At 37.3% G+C, this 26,237-nt stretch overlaps 2 protein-coding genes across 2 annotated transcripts in view; one reads left to right on the top strand and one right to left on the bottom strand.

The window, feature by feature from the left end:
- The window catches only part of LOC110456479 (pyrokinin-1 receptor-like), a 103,511-nt gene that overhangs the window by 5,344 nt on the left and 71,930 nt on the right, over positions 1 to 26,237 (top strand). The window lies entirely within an intron of this gene.
- On the bottom strand, positions 12,173 to 13,294 carry LOC110456438. Its single transcript, XM_021507210.1, has one exon. It carries the CDS (start codon positions 13,292 to 13,294, stop codon positions 12,173 to 12,175), a length of 1,122 nt encoding a protein of 373 aa, XP_021362885.1.

Genomic DNA, 26,237 nt, shown 5'->3' with positions numbered 1-26,237 from the left:
ATTTTTATATCATATATTATTTTTCTATGGCGATATTTGATGATCGTTTTAGCCGCTTATTTTTCTTTTATCTTATGTGAGGATTTGTGTCGAAGAAAATCCCTATTTATTCTACACGTTTATTTAAAAAAAATATCACCTATTTTAGAGCTTTTTGTTGATATTGTTGAACGTGTAAATGTTTAGTACTGGCATTCAGAGGAGACAGATTGTACAGCATGTCATTCAATCTACTTTCTTTCCCTATCTTGCACTTTAATAATACAAAAAGTACCTACATTTATATCAATATTATCCTTGCTGCCTACTTAACCCACAGCAACGTATCGCCGAAGGAGACATAGATGTGTTTGTTTTGGTTTAGTATTAAACAGATGTTAATGATAACTACGACCTGCGCACAGCTCTTTCTCTATCAACATTTAGGATCATAGAATTGGGCTAAAAGTACACATTACTTGTGATTATTTACTCGAAGTTCACTGCAATGATCTATGGTATCTTAAGTGACAATAAATTTCAGCAGGTTGCTTGCATGTCTCAGCTGTTTTTTTCTTTTTGTTTTTGCCCCTTTGATTTAAGTATAGAGCTTATCAGGACAGGGTAAACACTTTTCAAAGTCCTTCAGTTTCAGTTAAATGACGATGTTTTAGTCTTCATATAGGAAGAAATTATTTTTCCTTGTGCGCCGTGGGTGTCAACGTTTTATATCTTGCTTATTATAAATTGCTTTGCGGTTTCGTTCACACCACCTCTAGTCTTTTTAAGATCGTGACAAAACATTAAAAATTTAAATCGGAAGGCGCTTGTCGTTCCGGAACATCTGGTCTCTAGTTTCATTGAATATGAGTTCGAATTACAATTCTTTTTCTTTATATAGTTTAACATTCTATCAAGCAAGAATTGTTTGTTTTCCGTCTTACATTATTTTACCTTTATGACAACAAAACAGAACGTAACAGATCGCCTGATATCCGGATTAAGGCTGTTTTTACAGTCCATGATTCGTTTTAGTCCTTATTATAGGTTCATGTTTCCCTTTATGGTGCATTATGGGTATCTGGATGAACCCTCCCGTGCAACGTACATTTCTCAATTCTAAATGTCAATGAAGTTACACCAGAGACAAAAAGGATACCATGTGACCACAAAATAGATAATCAGGATACCACGTGACCAGGTGGCTGAATGTGTCTCTATTGTCGTTATGTCTGTAACATTATCGGTAGAATGCACACGCGAATTCAGTTAGCTGAGAAAAAACAAATCTTACGATCTTGTTTTGGAAACGTTAAGTGTTATGTAAGTGTGGTTGCGATCGTCATCAAACATTCCCTGGGTAGAGACATGCTTTTATAGTGTTTGTTAGATCACAATGACAAACATTCCCTTGACAGAGACATGCTTACGAGATTCATTGAACCGTATCAGTTTAATGGCGGCTGAAGTAAATAAAACATCCATTTTAATCATATACATAAAATGTTATATCATTTATATAATGAAGTGTTTTGTTTTTCGTTTCTAAAATTAACAATAAAGTAAAGGCTTCCATGTTTTACCTTTAGAGTAGTTACTGACGCTCGGTACTATTCCTAATTACAACAATCACACACGTTATTCTGTACGGAAACGACAGTTACCGACTTCCTCGAAGTCTTGTCTTTTTAATTTATATGGAATATGTAATTTGGGATACTAGTGTAAACATAACACTGATTTGATATTACTCATATACAATGGTACAGACCCATGAAAATGTTTACTGTATCCTGTTTAACGAGATTTAGTGTAGGAGTTTATTTCCTTTGAGATAAAAGTATTTTCAAATATAATATACATATTAGTCAGTCTTGATATGACATACTTTACAACAGTTTCTGAATCAATTCAAAGGTCATGCATTTGTTACAGCTTGTACTATCAGTTTAAGATGTCTGTTCCTTTTGGAATATTCCCCTTAACTAAGCCTTCATCAGTCATGTCTATGTGTGTTAAGTTACAACAATCTGTCTATGTGATCTTTGCGTGTAATATTGCCCCATGCTGTCTATGTGATCGTTGCGTGTAATATTGCTCCATGCTGGTTATGTGATCGTTGCGTGAATATTGCCCCATGCTGTCTATGTGATCTTTGCGTGTAATATTGTCCCATGCTGTATATGTGATCTTTGCGTGTAATATTGCCCCATGCTGTCTGTGTGATCTTTGCGTGTAATATTGCCCCATGCTGTCTATGTGATCTTTGCATGTAAAATTGTCCCATGCTGTATATGTGAACTTTGCGTGTAATATTTCCCAATGCAGTCTATGTGATCTTTGCGTGTAATATTTCCCCATGCTGTCTGTGTGATCTTTGCGTGTAATATTGCCCCATGATGTCTCTGTGATCATTGTGTGTAATATTGCCCCCCATGCTGTCTATGTGATTTGTGTCTAATATCTCCCCATGATGTCTATGTGATATTTGTGTCGAATATCTCCCCATGCTGTCTATGCGATCATTGCGTGTAATATGTCACCATGCTGTCTATGTGATCGTTGCGTGTAATATTGCTACATGCTGGTTATGTGATCGTTGCGTGAATATTGCCCCATGCTGTATATGTGATCTTTGCGTGTAGTATTTCCCAATGCTGTCTATGTGATCTTGCGTGTAATATTGCCCCATGCTGTCTATGTGATCTTTGCGTGTAATATTGCCCCATGATGTCTATGTGATATTTGTGTCTAATATCTCCCCATGCTGTCTATGTGATCATTGCGTGTAATATGTCCCCATGCTGTCTATGTGATCTTTGCGTGTAATATTTCCCAATGCTGTCTATGTGATCTTTGTGTGTAATATTGCCCCATGCTGTCTATGTGATCTTTGCGTGTCATATTGCCCCATGCTGTCTATGTGATCTTTGCGTGTAATATTGCCCCATGATGTCTAAAATAATAATGTTAATAATATACAACATTTATATAGCGCCCTACATAATTTGTAAAATTACTCTATGGTGCTTTACAACATATGGATAATAGTAATGATTATAAATGTGAAAACAAACAACAAAGGCCTGCAATCACTTTCATACATTTAACAAGCAATGTGCACATAATTGAACAAATAAAAGGGTGGTATTTACATGACGTCTTTGCAAAGATTCAAAAATGCAGACGTGAAGAGGTGAGTTTTTATGTCCCTCTTGAACTTTGCCAGGGTATTTGACTTCCTAATAGCAGATGGTAAGCTATTCGACAACGTAGCCGAAACCCTCCCAAAGCATCTGTTTCCGTAGGTCACAGTACGAGATTTTGGGACACACAACAAAGATTCTGACTCCGACCGCAGTGATCGTGACGGCTGATACAGGGTAACAAGCTCCTGTACGTACTGAGGAGCTATTCCATTCAGTGCCTTGTATGTGTACACCAGAACTTTGTACTGCGACCTTATCGTACAGGTAACCAGTGCAACGAATAAAGCGCAGGTGTGATGTGCTCTCTCTTTCGAGTACGAGTAACTAGCCGTGCTGCAGTGTTCTGGACCCTCTGCAGACGACTAGTTAGTTTGTCAGATATACCACAGAGCAGGGCGTTACCATAATCCAACCGAGAGGTAACAAGTGAATGCACCAAAATCTTGCATGCATCTGCAGTTAGAAACTGCCGAATACAGCCGATGTTCCTGATCTGGTAGTAACAGGATTTGGCAATAGCGTTCACTTGTTTCTCCATGTTCAGAGAACTGTCAAAGTATACCCCTAGGTTTTTAACAGCTGGAACAGTCTCAATAGTTCTGGCACCAACCTTGAGTTGGAGAGCCGATGTTTGCTGACACTTTGGGGAAAAGACGATTAGTTCCGTCTTTTCCTGATTAAGTTTTAGCATGTTGGCGTTCATCCAGATACTGATATCTGTCAGACAAGCTTCCAGACTTTCCGAGACTGTATTCCAACTGTCCTGTGGTTTTATGACCATGTCAATTTGTGTGACATCGGCATAGCAATGATAGCGAAGGCTATGACGACGACAAATCTCTCCGATCGGTTTGGAGTACATACAATATTTTCGTGGTCCTAACACCGATCTATGTGATCTTTTCGAGTAATATTGCCTCATGTCTATGTGATCTTTGCGTGCAATATTGCCCCATGCTGTCTATGTGATCATTGTGTGTAATATTGCCCCATGCTGTCTATGTTATCATTGCGTGTAATATTGCCTCATGTCTATGTGATCTTTGCGTGTAATATTGCCCCATGCTGTGTATGTGATCTTTGTGTGCACTATTGCCCCATGCTGTCTATGTGATCTTTGTGTGTAACATTGCCCCATGCTGTCTATGTGATCTTTGCGTGTTATATTGCCCCATGCTGTCTATGTGATCTTTGTGTGTAATATTTCCCCATACTGTCTATGTGATATTTGTGTGTAATATTGCCCCCATGCTGTCTATGTGATCTTTGTGTGCAATATTGCCCCATGCTGTCTATGTGATCTGTGTGTGTAATATTGCCCCATGCTGTGTAAGTGATCTTTGTGTGTAATATTGCACCTTGCTGTCTATTTGATATTTGCGTGTTATATTGACCCAAGCTGTCTATGTGGTCTTTGTGTGTAATATTGCCCCATGCTGGCTATGTGACCTTTGTGTGTAATATTGCCCCATGCTGTCAATGTGATCTTTGTGTGTAATATTGCCCCAAGCTGTGTATGTGATCTTTGTGTGTAATATTGCCCCCATGCTGTCTATGTGATCTTTGTGTGTAATATTTCCCCATTCTGTCTATGTGATATTTGTGTGTAATATTGTCCCCCATGCTGTCTATGTGATCTTTGTGTGTAATATTGACCCATGCTGTCTATGTGATATTTGCGTGTAATATTGCCCCTTGCTGTCTATGTGATCATTGTGTGTAATATTGCCCTATGCTGTCTATGTGATATTTGCGTGTAATATTGCCCCATGCTGTCTACGTGATCTTTGTGTGTAATATTTCCCCATACTGTCTATGTGAGATTTGTGTGTAATATTGCCCCCATGCTGTCTATGTGATCTTTGTGTGCAATATTGCCCCATGCTGTCTATGTGATATTTGTGGGTAATATTGCCCCATGCTGTCTCTGTGATATTTGCGTGTAATATTGCCCCATGCTGTCTATGAGATATTTGCGTGTAATATTGCCCCATGCTGTCTATGAGATATTTGCGTGTAATATTGCCCCATGCTGTCTACGTGATCTTTGTGTGTAATATTTCCCCATACTGTTTATGTGATATTTGTGTGTAATATTGCCCCAAGCTGTCAATATGATCTTGGTGTGTAATATTGCCCCATGCTGGCTATGTGACCTTTGTGTGTAATATTGCCCCATGCTGTCAATGTGATATTTGTGTGTAATATTGCCCCATGCTTTCTCTGTGATATTTGCGTGTAATATTGCCCCATGCTGTCTATGTGTGTAATATTGCCCCATGCTGTCTATATATTGCCTCATGTCTATGTGATCTTTGCGTGTAATATTTCCCCATGCTGTCTATGTGATATTAGTGTGTAATATTGCCCATGCTGTCTATGTGATCATTGTGTGGAATATTGCCCCATGCTGTATATGTGTCATTTGTGTGTAATATTGTCCCGTGCTGTCTATGTGATCTTTGCGTGTAATATTTCCCCATGCTGTGTATGTGATCTTTGTGTGTAATATTGCCCATGCTGGCTATGTGATCTTGGTGTGTAATATTGCCCCATGGTGGCTATGTGATCTTTGTGTGTAATATTGCCGCATGGTGTCTATGTGATCTTGGTGTGTAATATTGCCCCATGCTCGCTATGTGATCTTTGTGTGTAATATTGCCCCATGCTGTCTATGTGATATTTGTGTGTAATATTGCCCCATGCTGTCTCTGTGATATTTGCGTGTAATATTGCCCCATGCTGTCTATGTGATATTAGTGTGTAATATTGCCCATGCTGTCTATGTGATCATTGTGTGTAATATTGCCCCATGCTGTATATGTGTCATTTGTGTGTAATATTGTCCCATGCTGTCTATGTGATCTTTGCGTGTAATATTGCCCCATACTGTCTATATGATATTAGTGTGTAATATTGCCCCATGCTGTCTATGTGATCATTGTGTGTAATATTGCCCCATGCTGTGTATGTGATCTTTGTGTGTAATATTGCCTCATGCTGTCTATGTGATATTTGTGTGGAATATTGCCTCATGCTGTGTATGTGATCTTTGTGTGTGATATTGCCCCATGCTGTCTATGTGATATTTGTGTGTAATATTTCCCCATGCTGTGTATGTGATCTTTGTGTGTAATATTGCCCCATGCTGTCTATGTGAATATGTCTTCTTCATGCTGATGACCGTGTTATTTATTGATCATTGAAACGCACGACATCCATTCTCCCAGTTGAAACAAAACGATTTATTATCTCTCTTGTGATTTATCTGAATCTCATCTTCGTCTCAACATAGACGGTACCCAGCATTTCGTCGTCAGTAAGTGTGGTAACAGACCTTTTCCTAAGCGGCAGATTTTGTTACCAGATTTCTGGATGTTAAAATGGACAACCGAAATGTTTTTGTTTTAATGTTTTTAAGTTGATATTTTTCTTGTGTTGATTTCGTTTAGTTATTTTAAATGAAGTTCTTTTATTACATATCAAATTTCTGTCGTAAGCCAAGAGGAGCTTCATACAGCTTGATCCTGGATTGATTTCGACAATCATCATGCCTACTCAGGTGCAGAAATGAACGACATAGGGAAAACTACAATGTGAACAAAAGAATTACACATTTTCGAGGCAATCCGTTTCTTTATCATGACTCAAACAAGGTCGAATATTTATCACAAAATATGACAAAGAGATAAGCAGTTGGCATGAAACAATTCTATATCACTGAGTATGAAACAGAAAACCATCAATAGGTTATGTTAAAGCATACCACGTCGGAGAGCCGGTAGCCGAAGGGCTATTTGTAGAGAGCAATCCATGAACCATTGATGAACATAACATATTATCTGTGTTTTGATGAAAAATAATAAATGTTCACAAGAGTGGTACTGGAACTTGCACAGACAGTTTCGTCCACCAAAAAACTCGTCAACTACTACCGGGGCGAGTTGACTATGCAAACACTCATCTGTAACAATTTACATGTAAATCAGTAAAGAAATTACTTCTGCTGATTATGCCCAATTTGATGTTTTAATCATCATTTTTTTTATTCATTTGATGAATGGGTATTTATTTCTGAAACCAATTCTCATTTGGGAACGTAACAGCAGATATCTGACGTTTTTGCAAGGGTTGAATGCTAATTGACCTAGCTAGAACATCTGGAGAATGCATTGTTAGGCTAATGTTGCATATGCAAAGTTCATAAACGGTTTTAGAATCGTACCATTTCTATAAAAAAAAAAACAACATTTGATTTAAAAATTAAAACAAATAAAATTAAAAAAATCAATGTTTATTTCTAGATTGGTTTTATTTTTGCCTGAGTAACTTGACATGTCACGACTAATTTTCCAATCATGGTGACATTATTTTAGCCTTATTAATGTAACTTGTGTTAACTGTGAGCATGAAGTTGTTCTGTGCTGTGTTAATTAAGGTGCATATTCTTTAATAGTCCAACATTGTTGATAACAAACAGAAGATGGGAAGGAATAGATCGCAAAAAAGTTATAATCCGGAACAAATGACCAAATGCTCTTTAATTCTACCTCCAATACACGATATTTGGTACTGTTCGAGATTCCTTTCTAAACTGTACATATGATGGCCTGATTACAATTTCAGAATATAAAAACATATTTTCATTTCCTATTATCAAGTTAGGTTTTCGAATGTATCCTTAATGAGCTTACCACACGCGTGCAGAACCTATCTGTAACTGTATTTCATATCTGTGCAGACCCTCGACACGATACGTGTTTATTGCAAAAGTTTTACTACAGAAATGAGTTAGGTGTTGTCATTATTGAAAACAGTATTCCCTATTAAAACCATCGCCTGTAATGCTTTTATCAAATCAATTACACAATATTGTAAAGCATTCATTGAAACTTGCACATTCAGATAAAATGGTAATAAAACACACACATATGAAAACAGGACAAGATAATCTTTAAAGTTCAACGACCGTGAAAGCAGGTGATACGGAAACATATTTTCTAAACAGCATGTGGCACCCACCCTGATACGTTCAGATAAGTATAGACGCAGTTCCAGATAAATGTATATGCCTATCCATTTTACCGTGCCAGAATGATGACTGTCACAGAAGAATGTTTTACAAACCTGAACAAAAATCTTTTGAACAATCTATGAAAGTTCTTCTTAAACTATCTCCACATACAATGGTTAATTCTGATATTTCACTGGTGATAATGTAACAAACCCTTTTTAGAATATTGAGTTGGATCTGTTAAGTCATAATATGTTGTTTGGATGTTTCGTTATAATGTTTTGCCATTTTCATAACTGTTTAAGACTGTTCAGTAAAAAGGAACAACAACTGTCAATATATGCATGGTATATGAGGTTTTAAAACACATTTACTCACAAGATCTTTTACGGAAATTAACAAACGAATGTAATGCTTTATCGAGTGAGTTGAAACTAAGTACGAAAATGCGTTCTCGTATTTAATTTTGTCCTTTTCACATTTGGACGTCTTTTGGCATAAAAATGGTGTACGCGGTGTTTTTGCAAGAGCGTCTAATTATCTGAAATACTCGCTGTGTAAGGATGATAAGACGTTCTGTATTGCTACAGCACGTAAGTCATTACTTCTTAATAGATCTAGGAAGTTGTTTGAGTTTGGAGAAACGTATCTAAGGCTTAGCGTTGATGTGCTCTTAGTTTTAAAATAAACGACTTATATATCTTTTTAAATTGTGAAGTTCAAATGGAATTCACCGATAGGAATTTTATTTGTTATTCCATGTCCAAATACTGATACGAAGAATTTGCACGATGGATAACACGTGTCAACCATTTCTCTATTAAATAAGAGCACCAATAATGCAGCATACCAATCGTGCCAGGATATAACAATGACTGACGGCGATATTTCCAACTGTTAAGATCAAGTTTGAGAGACTTGCACTTGTTTATGATATGATTGGTAGGTTGTGATTACTCGGTAACAGCGTTACACAAGAAATAATTAGTTAGGCTGTCATCGATTTATTAGCGAGTCTCTACAGCGTCTCCAAAGAAGGACGTACTTGACAATGTATTCATTGTTTGACCCCGAACATGTACTTGTAAACAGTATCATTCATTTTGTTCCATACCCTGTTTTAGGGGACCAACATTGGTCAGGTGGTCTCGTTGAACTGTCTCGGCTTCTTTCTATCTTTCTCTCTCTCTTTCATCTACTCTTTCATTTGGATGGTACCGTAACCAAATTGTGACATTTAAATATATTGACACTTTAAATGGCATTTGAGTGGCTTTATCGCTTGTGGACATCATCACCATATCTCTTAGACTGTTGTTGATTTAAATCAATCTACCACAAAATAACACTTAAACTTGCTATAACGATTTATAGGACAAAAACATTACATACTCCATAACGTTATTTATGGGCAGTGTATAGGGATTAAATGTTGTCTTTAAACTAATCCACTCACGACATGTCTGGTGCAGTGCCATCACCGTAGCGGTTAATGTCTTTTTTTTTAACAAGTACGGTGGCATACGAATCGTTCCAGTGCTGTGGTCTTCTTGAGTTACAGGCATAATTAGAATGACATTTAACGGGCAAACTATTGGGTAGATGTGTTGATGACTATGATGTTTCTTTCCATAACAAATGTGCCTTTTATAATAAATGAATACTTCAAATTGCGTTTTATCAATATACTTGTTAGTTAAATGAGTTCTTTAGTCAAGAAACGCTCTGATGTGGCAATTTCTTTCTTATTTTACATATAAATATTCAGAACGAGTAATAAGGAATCATTTAAATAATTTGAATACTGCTCAGTTTTTAAAAGAAAAACTTGTGACGAAATAACGCTCACGACCTCACAACCTTTGACAAAATAAATCTCTGCTTGGTTATTAGATGAATGGTCAATACTATTATTACCTTTATACTGACATCGATGACATTGATACCGCATCGATAAACCCTGAAATGTATCGATGTCCTGTGAATTCCCTTAATCCCAAACATTTGTCAAAAAGTATATATTTTGCTAGCCATTTTGAATTGCGCCATACACATATTTCCTTTAAGGTAGTAAATGTTTCACTGTCAAATGATATTTTTCAATCAAGTTCTCGTCGATTTCTACGCATACGCTACGCTGTGAGAACTCAATGATTGAGAAGGTTTTCAGATCGATTCTATGGTAAACATAGTTCTGGAAAAGTATTTATCCTAAACGCCTACCCTATTTTCATAATTGCGAGAACCAGCAGTATAAACTCATATTTATTGTTTACCTTCCAAATTTATATCAACTCCCGAGAATGTTTGCCGTTACAATTCTTGACCAACTTACAATGTACCATCGCAACAAGGAAAACTATTTCTGGTTGGTTTTTACGCTTCGTGACTTTTATAATTACTTCAAACACCGACCTTGAATGATTTTCCAATATTTTTTTCTTTACGCGACATCGGAGAGCATTTTGTCTGATACAGTTTGTAGAGAGCCTGATGTTATTGGCGTGAGATCTGTCCCAGCTGTCATATTAACTGTGGTGTCATTGTTCGGACGTACCAGGACCGCCAGCAACACCGGCTGATTGCCAGCCACACCAAACATGCTTTCACCAATGGATCTTTGTTCGAGTACTAACTGGTTGAATTGCTGCTTCCATCAAACACAACCATATCAATCTAGTGTAATTGTCACCAGTAACGCGAAAAAACGACAGAATTACTTCACTTAGACCTGTAGATGAAATTGATTCTATGGCTGTCCTCTTTATGGCTCTGGTGGTGTGTCGTGTGAGGACCAGATCGAGGTTGGTATCTGTTAGTGACGGTAACTAATTGCCCCCGCGTTAACTACTTAAACATCCTTAGCCGGCTGGTTATATCTCGTGCCGGATGAACGATCTGTTCGTAATACCTGTCGTAATAACAGTCTGTCTGTGTTATTCTATTCCATATTTGTTTTTCTATATATCTAGTACCAGCCGTTACCATCATTGCGTTACATTGATATTTTATCATAGGTGTAAGTACGAGTGACCTACGTATAATCTGATCAATTATATGACACCATTCTAACGGGGAATGGTCACGAGAGGTCGACCAAGGCCTACTTTTATGACAAAGACTACTAATTAATAGTATTCGATACCTTCGCTTTAGTTAAGTAGGAGCCTTGTAAGTCCGTCTATACACGACATCTTCCGCTGTGTTGGTGCCATAAAAATAGTAAGCAACAGTTAATTGCAAAAACAACTTATCTCGATCCGTATGTCAAATTTGCACTTTATGCCAACTATATATGAACAGTGAAAGGAAATCTGAAATATAGATTACATGGGTGATAAGATAATATCATGGCGTGTTTGTCATTACAAAATAGGACGAGACAACAAACTACATTACTGAATTAAAAGATTTAAGCATGTCAGTCGATATATTGCAGTAGTACAAAAGTACCGCTTTTGGCGCAGGGTCATCCGGTGCACTCCCCTATATAATCCTTACCACCTCCCGGCCCCCCCCCCTTGTGGCACCCCCCTTCAGCAGGGGGGTACCGATCGATGACGTCACAGGGGGGGGGGGTTCTCATGTATTGGGGTTTTTCCAGACTGTCTCTATTTAGAGCGACAACCTATATACGAGGGGGGTACCGTTATGATGATGTCACGGGTTTTCCCCGATTGCCCCCCGTTTAAAAATATCGAAACCGGTTTCATCCGGATCGGTGATGTTCTCGAATGTTCTAATACAATAACAACACAAATATACGTACAACATTTTATTGTCTCTGTCGATAGAACAGACACGGGTCAGAGACCCATCCCGCGTCAGCCCTTACAATACAAAGCCTAGCATGGACAATATTTACATCTACATGAGAGCCATCTACCACCCGCAATACGGTACTAGAACGATATGTTTATATGTACACTCTTTCCCATAACGCGGGGTCTTGAACATTTTCTAGGGTAGTTCACTCTCTTACAAATCGGTTACGCTGATCTGATGCGCGTATCCAGGAATTAAATTTCTTAGGCCAATTTAGCCATTTCCCGTAGTGTTGTTTGCTACGGCCTTTTCCTCTGGTTTTCAATATGGTCTCTACCTTCCACATGTCATCCTCCCTTACGTCAACTTTCTGTAGCTCGGACTGATAGAAAGTACCTTTAATTTCATCGCCATCGTAATCCGTGACTCTGTACACAGGTAAGCCTCCACGTAGGATCTTTTGAGAAATGGTAAATATCTCCCCCGTCCATTTTTCATCGTATTCCCGTGTGAATGGATTCCTGAGATGTGACAAACGCACTTTATCCCCTACTTTAAACTTGAACGGTTTACGAACTTTTTTAGTCTTTCGTAAGATCGGCTCTTTCTTCGGCCAGTACATCCTCCACCAGACAGATGTTTCGTTATTTTTGTTAACCTTAGTTGGAGCTGTCCCAATGGTCCTATGAAACGTCTTGTTGTAGCTGTCGGCGAACGTCTGGAGTTTTGTCACGTATTCGTAATTCCTTATGTGTGTGAAATATCTATACATTCTTGACTTGATGGTCTTGATAACGCGCTCGGACACGGCAGCCTTGGTTTCGTTTTGGGCATAAAGATGCTGAATGTGGTATTGATTTAGGAGAGAGTTTACTTCCTTGGATCTGAATTCTTGCCCCTTATCGGTACGGATCCTGCTAGGTTGTCTCCCCTCGCTATGAATCTCACGAAGAGCCTTTGTTACGGATGCACCTGTTTTGTTTTTTAGAGGTTTCATCCATAGAAATTTTGAGAACACGTCTATCACCACGAGTACGTAAGAATAACCGTTGTTTTCGTTCTGAAACTTGACCATGTCTATGAGATCGGCAGACCATTGGTCGTCGATTCCTGTCACCAAGATTCTGTTTCGTTTGAATGGACGTCGGAGGGATCTCTGAAGGCTGTAAGGCTCTTGTCGTTGTAGCCATTTTCTTATCTTGTATTTGCTGATGACGTATTTCCCGGCTTTCCGTACATATCTATACAGTTTGTCTGGTCCAGAGAAACTCCCAGCATTGGTAGGATTGTAATAAATGTCTCTTAAATAACCTTCCCAAGCAGACATCCTTCTTCGTCGAGTTCTAGACGTTGTATGAGGTTCGTTCTGATGTATTGATTCTTTTATTAGTTTTCTTCTACAGAATTCTCTGACTCTTCCTCTTCATTATCATCATCTTCGGATTCATCATCGTCATCATCATCATCATCATCATCATCATCATCATCATTATATAAATGCTCTTCGAGCTGGTGTCTGTATTTCCTTAGAGACATGCGTATCGCAGGGAGGGTTTTGTAACGCTTCGCATATAATTTTCCACCGACTGCATGACTTTTGTGTGTATTTCCCCACCTTTCAGCTGTAAAATATTGGTGATTGTTTTCCAATACAAATTGAGGAACTCCCTCATATCTTCTTCTTGCATCTTTTTATCAGCCTTACTCACAGCGTCTTTCTTAGACAGCCCGTTGTTCTGGTATTTCTCTACCTTCTCACTCCATTTTTCTTCGTTGTTTGCGTTCGCTTTTTTACGTATCTCGTTGAAGTATTCCCCCTCTTCCGAATCTTCCTCAGTATCTGAGATATCGGGGTCATCAAAAATATCCAACCTCTGCCTCTTTGCCGGACTTTGGACTTCGTCCTGGTCCAGTTTTCTTTTCCGAGAGTCATTTTCGGGACACCATTTTTTCACGTGTCTCTGTAAATCATGTATGTCTTGGAACACAATACCACAATCGTCACAGGCAGGCATTTCTTCTGTTTCTAAGGACAGCTCTTGATGTTGTTGTTGTTGCTTTTGGGTATCTTTCCGTGTGCCTTGTTGAGGATGTTGTTCACCTCCAAGAAATTCTTGCTGCTGCTGAGAATACGTCCGTTCACTTTGAGCGCTGCTTACAAACTGACTGGATGCTAGATTATGTGGCCCTTTTATAGGCTCGTGGGCGAACACTTCACTGCGCATGCGCTCTGACTCTGGTGTTAATGGTTTCAAATCGACAAGCAGATATCCGTAAGGCTTAGTGGTAGCTTCTGTGAAATGTCTGAACAAGTGTTGAACATTTTGCGGATACATCTGCCTGGCCAGAGTCATAACTTGCTGTTTGTCGATAGGATTGTTAAACAATACCAGGTAGTGGCAGTTACGTCTCTGCGTTGGGTCCTTGTTGTAATACAGATTTTGGTTGATGGCAATCACAGACAAGTTTCTATGATGGCTCCCCTCCGTAAATAACTCATTGATCCGTGGATCCTTAGATGCTGTGGACATTAGGTCGTCAAGTATGACAAGATTTCGAACCCTAGGGTTTATGAACGAGTCCTGATCCAAATCCAGCGGTATCCCCTGAATAAATTCCACGTTCGGTGAAACCGTTGTCTTGATGACATCATAGAGAGGCTGCCATCTTTTGTAGAGCCATATAATCTTTTGTGGAGGAGGTGATATCTTGGTCAAACAGTTTTGTAGGAGAGTCTTGACAAAATAGGTTTTCCCCGCAAGACGTCGGTCCGGATATATTTGCTGTGAATGGATGCTTGAAGACAAAGTACTGCTGCTACGGCGGCGGCGGCGGCGGCGGCGGCGGCGGATAACTGATTAGTGGGTATACAGGATTATTCCCCGGCGGCGGCGGCGGCGGCGGTTGTGTTGATAAATAGCCGTGTATGTTTTGTTGGTGTCTTTTCATCACGTCTTTTCTTGAAAACCAGCCTTGGCAGTCGGCACACTGTATCTTAGACATGTTAACACCTCGACGTCTTGTTGTCAAATGAAACATTTATGTTTTCACCCCTATTTATACTATCTCAAGTGTTGCATTGTGGGTAAAATTAAAAAATAAGACAATCGCTAGTTTATAACATTTTGTTACATAAAGCAAAGATACGTCATATGTACAATAAAGAACCTACTCTAAAATGGACAATATACACATTTAAATTAATCAGTGTCATCTACAACCCGATTTGCAGTTGAAACGGAATCTTTCTTGGGTAGTTCACACTTCTATTCTGGTATCCTCCAGTGTCCGTAGGCCAAACTCGATATTCCATTTTGTAGGAGATACCTCTTGTCGTCGAACGGTGACAGACCCCTTTTGGTCATGGATATATTGTAGATTTGATGCTTATAACTTCTGATCTGATTCATTTGGGACATTACGACTTTCTTTTGAAAAAGACAGTCCTTGTAATGCTCGAAACGTGTATGGTTTTCGATCACATATTTTTTAATGCCTTTTGCCTTCTTTGATTCTACGTAAGTTTCCACCTCTTTGCCATCTTTCTCTTCCTTAACGTCATGTGTGTAGACATACATTTTAGCCTTAAGTCCCACAAAGGCATGAATGCTATTAACATGAATTTACTAATATAGCTATAGCAAAATATCATCAACATTAAACGTTCATGCAACGTCACAAAGCTTGTACAAATACAAAACACTATAACAAAGAATGGAGATTAATTTAAGAAGTACAAATTTATCAAAGTGGAACGCATTTTCAAATGTTACCAGCATCAATGTTTCAGTCGAAATAGTTACGTTTTTTTTTATCAAACATACAGTTGGACCCCAATTAGAAGTCTTGTATAAACAGGTTCTTGGTTAATGCAGATTTCCGATTAGAAACCTTGCACATACAAAACGAATGTCAGATAATACAATATAAACGATGTTTCAACTGGAGTTCTAAAACTTATATATTCAGAGAGAGAAAAAAGCATTATTTTAATAACATAATTTACCATTCAAAACAATAACGGTGACACAAAACATTTCTTGCGATACAAAATGTAGTTAGCTACCGATAAGGAATACCCTGGATGAGGAGATAATGTCTTTCTGACACTACATGTCCGTCATGACGAAACGTTCTTCTCAAGTACCCAGACACAGACAATCCACCATAAGCTGCTCCTAGATCACTGTGTCATCAATGTCACAACCCCCTCCTATATCATCAGCATTTATTAAATCTAGACAGGGGGTTTTCACGCCGAATGTCATATTTTCTACTTTATCCAAAATGATATATCTTTTGGGAATCTCAAAATCCGCGGTTTCGGAATCCATTTTTGATATATGTGGGTTTTTTCATGCGAATTACGGAACATGTAAGAGTACTATGGGAATATACCAAAACGATTGATCTGACATATAATATCACTCACCAACAAATCACATCAAAACGGTGCAATCAATGTCTGCACCATAGCATATACAGTCCCATATTTCTTGGATTCTCATCTTTTTTTTAATTCCGGTTGATTTAAATAAATGACATCACGACAGTGAAATGATAAGAATCTGTAAAAGTCTCTGATATAGGCGATTACAAAGATCACTACAGACGAAACACTTAGATTCTCTACATTTGTATCTGACAAGGTTTATACAATATCATGTTGTTAAACGACAAAGTAAATTGATTTCAGGATGTTTTTTATTTTGTAAAACTTCGAAATAAAGGAGTCAATCAGCATCAGTTACAGACTATACAAGTCAGATTACCTATGCCAATAGTTATTAGATTTTATATATTTAATTATAATATTTACAATTGTTGTATTTGGGACAAGCAGTCCACAATTATGATAATTAATTATACAGCATTGATCAGCAATGTCAGTCCACTCGTCAGACATGAACTGGTGAATAGCAATGGTTACACGTCGATGTATTCACGCTATTTGTGTTTTGACCTCTGCCCATTTGGGAAGCAGATATGGGGTTGTGAAAACATGCACAGCACTATTATAAACCTTACATTGTTTCCAGATTATTTTGTTGTTGTTAACATCAGGCCTTTAATATCGATGTAGATCAAGTGGATACTTTCCAGTAGAATTTAACCATTTAGAGCAGAGTAATAGTTCGGGAGAAGACGCTTTGATTGATAAAGAGAGGACGATAGCGGAAGGCGTTATCGCAATCCAAGAAAAGGAGAATCAAACATAGATACGACTACCGTTCATGTGAAAATAAGTCTTCTCTCTGTTGCAATAAATTCTAAGCCAAACTAAGATGTTTACTCTCCTATTATCATGATGTCTGACATCCTAGTACACTGAGTTGATCATTCCTGGCCTTTATGTCAGCATAGTGTTAACAGCTCTAACAAATGGCTTCACAGGAAACAAACAGGTTGGTTTGTGCCATTACTACATAGGTTTTGGATTTTTATCATGTCTGTAATTCTGAATATAACGTTTTAAAGCTTTTAAAAAATCAAACTTTTTTGGTTAGAAAAGGTTTTTTTGATAAATCAATCTTTGAAAAAATAAGTTGACATGCAACAACTCAATTTTCCATAAGACGAGGAAAGTCAAGGTTTGATCAAGATTGAAAATAATATTAATTTGCTTAGTTAAATATAAATCTTTTTCTAGATCCTAACCAGTGAGGCAGCAGCTTCCTCGTTGTTAGGAATCAATACATTTAAAGCAGTTTCAATATGAAAGAGCTTGACTCAAATATACCCGAAAATTGTTATTTTAGAAGAGAAAAGGGCCTTTAAAGTTTCCTTGAGGTATTTCTGTCTTTAATGTTTTCTAATTAGATTAAATTCCATCAAATGCCTGCAGTTTTGAAAACAATATGGTATAATGTGGCTAGTCCGATTCGTTACCAGGTCCTGTTCATAGTATTGTTGATAAGCTTTAAGTCTTGCGGATCATAGGCATATTATGACAACATTTGTACAGACATTTATACAGACATAGTTCAAAGTCTAAAACAACGAAATGCTCTGACATCAGTTATGTCTTATACAAATCTGGCGGCTAGATTAGGCTCCCTTACATAAACTATTTATCTCGGCAATTTAGTGTTAGGTATATAAATAGAAATGCCCGTCCAAATAGTGTTACTCTTGATGCGCATGTCTGTTCGTCAATTAGTGCCAGAAGTCGTCTGTTGATGATGGGGGTTTCTTTGTTTTACACTATAGAGTGTCAACTTATATATATTGGGTTCACTGACGTGCGCGAGCCTCCCTGATAGTTGATTTTTTTTATTGTACTATTGACATTTTAACAAGACGGAGTACGTCTGCCTCGAGAGGCTTTCACACAGCGTCACATTAAGAAAGTGCCAAACAATGATATCACATTTCCAGATATAGTTACATGGTTTCTTTTCGTCTCCGAACCGTCGGGTCCAACTGAATTGTATGGAGAACCACTCAAAACAGAAACATACGAGGTCAGCGTTGATTCATCAACACGTTTGTATAGGGGTCTGTAGGAAACTGTTTTAATAAGAAGATATGGATCTATAAAAGACTTATACATTTTCTGATTCTCTGATTTTCGGATTAGCAAATATATTATTTGTTCGTCATTTATTTAAATCTGTACTAGGGATTGTACATTATGTCAAAGATGAACTCCCATTCTTCATTACAGCTTTGAAGAAGATGATTCAAAACCAGAAGTACACAGATATTTCAAAATAGCGAATTTTTCAGTCTGATCAAGTGTTGCCACTCAAAAACGAAATATGTGTGACCTGTTGATCTAGCAAGCATAAGGGTAGGTAAGCTATTTCAATAAGGCAGATAGATTGCCTGTCTTGACCGATAAATTGGTCTTAAAAATGAAAACATACTAGAACTGGAATATTCTATGGCGCCGCTAAAGGCAAATTCTTTATAAATCCTTCATATTGATTCGTTTTCGTGATTTGAAAAACTCGTTCATGCTTAAGAAATTCAAGGGTTCCTAATACTTAAAGATGAAATAAGAAGTGTCTGTCCCACCACAGACGTCTGTATCTAAAATCAATAGCATTTTGTGACAGGCAAACCTGTACAGAAATCCACGTCGTGGATATGTTTGAAAACAGATTTGGCGACCTGAATATGTATTTTTTATTTGGATAATGATGTACATTGTATGTTGCGTATGTATTTGTCTAACAAAATACCAGTAAATAGTATATATGTACGTTAAAATAAGATATTTCAGACAAATGTTATGACTATTATCATTATATTAAGATATATATTTTCACGTTTTAAGGATTTTAATGCACTTTTCTATTTTCTGTTTTTCTGCCTATTATGGGGAACACTTGAAACTGGAATCTCCTATATTTGACCTAAAGTACTACTCTTGAGTCACAAATTAGACAGTATGATAATCTGCTATCTTTCGCTTTCTGCAACAATTTCCAGTATAATGTACAAAAAGAACTTCTTATCCCGTATATTTAATGATTTTCCATCATTAATTATTTGAGTAATTGGCTTCGTTTCGAAACTCTTTGAATATGGCTGATTTTATGTTAAAAAGAAAGAGAGATAACAACACTCACACAAAACAAAATATCAAAGACAGAGGGAAGGAAAAATAAGCAAAACAACAAAACTGTTCCAGTTGTTACTCTATTGTTTGTTTAGACCAGTGATTACATTCTACATGCGTCAAAGTAGGTCCAGACGGGGACTATTTTCGCGACATAACCAGTCTAAGGCTTACAATGTATGATCGACCTTCAGAGAAAGGATGGTGCTCGTCGGCTCAGTACCTAATACACATCATTACAATAATTACTGATGATTAGCGATCTATTTTAGTGTGGATCGGAATGAGAAATGATCAGTAATCTACTGGAGTGCTTTGGTTAGACGTTCCTGCAGCGCCTGCCAAAGATAACAAATACAGAACCGGAATATAAGATACTACCATACTATTCTACAAACCACTAGCATTACACCACGCCTTAATATATCAACCAAGCTAGGTCATACCTCTACAGGGATATGCTCCGACCAAAATACTTGTATCGTTCTGCTTATAATGTACTGCCATGTTTATAAATTGTTTTTTTCCCATATCATGATTATCAAGGTTATCAATAGTCAGAGAATCGACTATTGTCTCCTATTTATTTAGAATAGACGTAACTGGCTTGAGTGTCCGATTGGTATAAAAATGGAGGCATGTCATTTGTTTATGATACACGGTTAGAATAAACGAATACAGATAGAAAGTAAAGATATTAACAGCCATAACCTGTCAGTTAGTCTATATATGTATTACATTTGTTTATCAAATTCTTAGGTTATACTCTAGGTCACACATAGTCTTAGCACTTTGATGATGTAGGAACCATGCTAATGGCAGCCTACCGCATTGCGTCCCTTTGACGCGCCTCTAACACCACCACTATACCAACTTGTTTGAGGTACGACTGTCACGCGGACCTGTGTTATTAGACCAAGTGTTGTAACTCTGGTCGACATATCTCGATTAAGCGACCCCACCTCAGAAGGAGGCATGCTTTTAAATTAGCCAAAACGTGGTCACAAATCAGCGAAAACAATGTGATGACAATATAGAAGTAGATCGTAAGCAATGATGTAAAGCTACATTTACCTGATGTTGTTAATCCTGTACATGTACCTACGTCAGAAAGGTCAATACTTATTATTTCATATTACCTACATTTGTACAGTGTAAACTAAAAACATATTATAATTTCAGATTTAAAGCAAACCAAAAATCAATTTGCACAGGTTCATATTCTAATATTGCAGGAAAGGTTGATAAAAATACTGTTAATCTGAGTTGGTTATATTGTATAATGTGTAATAAACTAAGTTGATATAGATCAGATACACTTCCAGCACGCCCACCATCACAACGCTTCTAACATCATTTCAGGACAATCCACAATGGTTGGTCTGTATGGAACCAAATGGTGTGTGTTTCACGCATAGCTAAAGACTTTTTGAATCTGAGCTCTGCCGTGACTAACCTCGACATATTTGTTTTCTTAGCCTGGGCGAACACGTCATATGTGAGAACGCTTGTATGAGAACAATTTTAATGGCGCGAAACAAAATATTGTGATCTGCGGATCGTAAATCGTATTTTAACATTTAAAACTACCCTTCACGCAGTAAAAGAAGATTATAACCGGATGTTTTGTTTCAAAACATAATTTTCACACCACGGTCGTGCAGTGATACACAAGTAGACATTGTGCAACATGTCAGTATAAAACCTAATTTTTAACGAAGTTTGCGTAATCGGCTTAAATCCCAGTGGGAATCACGTGTATAAAGTCATATAAATGGTATATGGTATCATTTAAGTAATTAACATCACGGTAGTCATTTCATGCTAAACTATAGTTTGAAATTACTAAACAGTTTGCATATTTTATCATTTAGTTATGTTTTATGTAAGAAAACTATGTGGCAAAATCCCAATTGAATAATTAATGTGTGGAACGATTGTATAGCTCTATTAAAATATAAAATGTACAATGAATCACTGTCAATATCATTCTTTACGAAATAAAAACTAATCCTCCCTTTAGTAAGTTACATGTTAAGGTATCATAAGGTAAGACGAATATAAGACAATTGGTATGCAGTCCCAAACAATGTAACATCACAAACAGATTTCGACTGCATGGTTATATAACTTACAAAAACATGCAAGATTGATGCAACTAGCACTGTCATTAACCACTAACTTGGTAGCATAGTATGTACGGTGTGAATGGTAGCAAAGTGTGTACGGTGTGAATGGTAACATAGTGTGTACGGTGTGAATGGTAACATAGTCTGTATGTGAATGGTAACATAGTATGTACGGTGGGAATGGTAACATAGTATGTACGGTGTGAATAGTAACATAGTATGTATGTGAATGGTAACATAGTGTGTACGGTGTGAATGGTAACAAAGTATGTACGGTGTGAATAGTAACATAGTGTGTACGGTGTGAATGGTAACATAGTATGTACCGTGTGAATGGTAACATAGTATGTACGGTGTGAATGGTAACATAGGGTGTACGGTGTGAATGGCAACATAGTATGTACGATGTGAATGGTAACATAGTATGTATGTGAATGGAAACATAGTATGTACGGTTTGAATAGTAACATAGTGTGTACGGTGTGAATGGTAACATAGTAGGTATGTGAATGGTAACATAGTATGTACGGTGGGAATGGTAACATAGTATGTACGGTGTGAATGTTAACATAGTGTGTACGGTGTGAATGGTAACAAAGTATGTACGGTGTGAATAGTAACATAGTGTGTACGGTGTGAATGGTAACATAGCATGTATGTGAATGGTAACATAGTATGTACGGCGTGAATGGTAACATAGTATGTATGTGAATGGAAAGATAGTATGTACGGTTTGAATAGTAACATAGTGTGTACGGTGTGAATTGTAACATGGTATGTACGGTGTGAATGTTAACATAGTGTGTACGGTGTAAATGGTAACATAGTGTGTACGGTGTGAATGGTAAAATAGTATGTATGTGAATGGTAACATAGTATGTCCGGTGTGAATGGTAACATAGTATGTATGTGAACGGTAACATAGTATGTACGGTGTGAATGGTAACCTAGTATGTACGGTGTGAATGGTAACATAGTATGTGTGTGAATGGTAACATAGTGTGTACGGTGTGAATGGTAACATATATATATCGTGTGTACGGTGTGAATGGTAACATAGTGTGTACGGTGTGTATGGTAACATAGTATGCATGTGAATGGTAGCATATATATATAGTGTGTACGGTGTGAATGGTAACATAGTATGCACGGTGTGAATGGTAACATAGTGTGTACGGTGTGAATGGTAACATATATATATAGTGTGTACGGTGTGAATGGTAACATAGTATGTACGGTGTGAATGGTAACATAGTGTGTACGGTGTGAATGGTAACATAGTATGTACGGTGTGAATGGTAACATCGACCAGTTGATATTTTACATTATATACTAACAGGTTTTATGAATTAATGGAATGTATTCTAATATAACTTATAAGTTTTTATGAGAGTGATGACTAGAAAATGAAAACGACTTTAATTCTATTTTTTGTGACAAGAATGTATCTAGTATACATAGATAGTAACACAGATGACTATACAATAGTGTAAATTGGGTAGTCATGAAATGTCAGGACTGTAAAATGGATTGTCTGATTTCTACAAATTCGCTTCTGACATTCTAGAGGACTTTATAAGCAAGATTGAACTGTTTGTATTAGCGACACCGTATTACAGTGTCATTGATAAGTCAGTAAAGAGAAGATGTAGTTCTCTCCGACCATATTGGTCAGTGAAAATTCACTGCTACTTTATAAGAAATGAATTCTTAAATGAAGAGCCGCCAAAAGGACTCGGGTCCCATCGAGCTTACCTAATTAATGATTGAAAATTGAGAGCTTATCTAACGACTACCATCAATATTCCTCTCCTATCTTCATCGGTACTTGTGTTCTTTATCAATATCCGATGGAGGATAGAAATTTAACATCTAGGTCTTTTGACTATTCAGATCCATTTACCGACCGGGTCCCTTTCAGTGCTCCAGTTACACACATAAGAGCAATTGAAGGGACAAACTGTTCATTTTCTCAATAAAAGAAACATGCTTCCAGGGATAGGCTTTGTTCAATACTTAAATTTGAAACTTGGTAAATTTTCATTCAAACTTGGCAATAAACCATTTATTGGCGGGCCCATTATCTCCCCTCTTAGTCTGCCGATCTCAAGGCTGAATTTCAACATCATTGTTTCTATCATATTATCAGTTTACAATTGCGCATTCACATCAAAACGGTATACACTGCAGACAGATATACGCTTTAGTGACCGAACCGACCGCTACTCCACTTAGGATCCTCTGTAATATAATCAAATGTGGCCCGTATTTCCTCCACAGAGCCAGGCCAGACTGTCAATGGGATAGTCCTAATGCTATAAATAATGATGGTATAGATACTGACTCGTCCGTAAGAGGTTGATGGCCTCTACATATACCGCGTTACTTTACACCGGATGAATAGCATAACTAACGCTTTTGGTTTTTGTCGTGACATATTTACTACCAAGTCAGCGTAACCCTGTAGGACAAGGTCATATACTCGTCCCAGATATGTCGTCACCGACCCTTTACGACCTTATTACAAAAGAACAAGGCCAATGGGCAGATCCCCACTACCTTACATCATGCATGAACTTGAAAATAATTTGGAATCGAGAAATGGTATTAATTTTGGGTAATAGTTTTTTATGAATTTCTTTTTAAATTATAAGTTAAGCAAATTGGTGTTGTGGATATAAGAGCAGTCTTGTTTGTATTCCTAGTGATTAATTCACATCACACGATGGTTAAATGATGGCCTTTACCTTTTTGGCTTGAATTGAAACTACTGTAGTTAAAACTGAAATATCTGTCGTAAATATATCTTATACACTGTTTTGTAGTCACCTTTACTCATTTTTCTTTTAAAAAAATATCGTTTTTACGCAGCGAAATAACGAAACATCGTAACAGCTTAGGCAAAATAACGACAATATTATGTCATGATTCACCGTCCCCACATATTTCTCCTCACTAATAAGCGTTGTTTCGGGGAGAAAAAGCGGTAACGGGTAACGATTGCTATTGTTATAACGCTGCGAAACAACATATCACATATCAGTTACCACGCTTAAATACATGGTGTTTTTTTTAATTTAGCTTACCTTTTGTACCACTGAGGAGTCGGAAATGTACTCAATGACTATATGGTGCGGTTTGTCATTCCGTGTCGACTTTCTAAACTTTTGGAATAAGTGTTCCCTTTATTCGAATTTCTAGTGATCATTCACCTTTACAAACGTTTGTGTGATGTTTGATAGATTTTCCATTATACGGTTGATTTCGGTTGATTAATTTAATCAAACAATATTGAAATAATTGTAAATGCATTACTCATCACCCAGACTTAAATAACAAGGCCAAAGAAGAGTCGCAGAAAGAGAATAACTGTGACATGCAATCTCATTAAATCATCATTGACTGATGCAAAGTCGGGATGTGCAATTAGGCCTGCAAATGCATTGAGAGCTAATCTATGACGTCATAAACCTCTAGGGGATTGATATTGTGAACCATAAATCCTGAAGCGATAAACCTTCCTAGACATAACAAGTGATGGAAGCATATCGCTACAGCAAGTCAACAGGTTTAATTTCTATATACCAATAAAACTTTGTTACTGTCGTTAATCTGCATCAACTTGTTATTTATGTGGAGGCAGACATTTAAATATGCACTTCACCGTACATCCGTCACCTACCACAACATAGCACCGATAATTGCACTGGTATTTTAATATGGAAATTAACGCAACTTGTTTGTGTAAAATTTAACCTCCGTCAACAAATCAATGACAAAACTAGGTGTCCCAGTAGAGAAATATTGAACCTCCATAAACAGAAACAAAACTAGGTGTCCCAGGATAGAAATATTGAACCTCCATAAACAGAAACAAAACTAGGTGTCCCAGTATAGAAATATTGAACCTCCATAAACAGAAACAAAACTAGGTGTCCCAGTATAGAAATATTGAACCTCCATAAACAGAAACAAAACTAGGTGTCCCAGTATAGAAATATTGAACCTCCATAAACAGAAACAAAACTAGGTGTCCCAGTATAGAAATATTGAACCTCCATAAACAGAAACAAAACTAGGTGTCCCAGTATAGAAATATTGAACCTCCATAAACAGAAACAAAACTAGGTGTCCCAGTATAGAAATATTGAACCTCCATAAACAGAAACAAAACTAGGTGTCCCAGTATAGAAATATTGAACCTCCATAAACAGAAACAAAACTAGGTGTCCCAGTATAGAAATATTGAACCTCCATAAACAGAAACAAAACTAGGTGTCCCAGTATAGAAATATTGAACCTCCATAAACAGAAACAAAACTAGGTGTCCCAGTATAGAAATATTGAACCTCCATAAACAGAAACAAAACTAGGTGTCCCAGTATAGAAATATTGAACCTCCATAAACAGAAACAAAACTAGGTGTCCCAGTATAGAAATATTGAACCTCCATAAACAGAAACAAAACTAGGTGTCCCAGTATAGAAATATTGAACCTCCATAAACAGAAACAAAACTAGGTGTCCCAGTATAGAAATATTGAACCTCCATAAACAGAAACAAAACTAGGTGTC

Source organism: Mizuhopecten yessoensis, unplaced genomic scaffold (genome assembly GCF_002113885.1).
Source record: "Mizuhopecten yessoensis strain PY_sf001 unplaced genomic scaffold, ASM211388v2 scaffold8745, whole genome shotgun sequence".
Taxonomy (NCBI): Eukaryota; Metazoa; Mollusca; class Bivalvia; order Pectinida; family Pectinidae; genus Mizuhopecten; species Mizuhopecten yessoensis.
The sequence above is the reverse complement of the archived record's forward strand: the minus strand, read 5'-3'. Positions and strand labels throughout refer to the sequence as shown.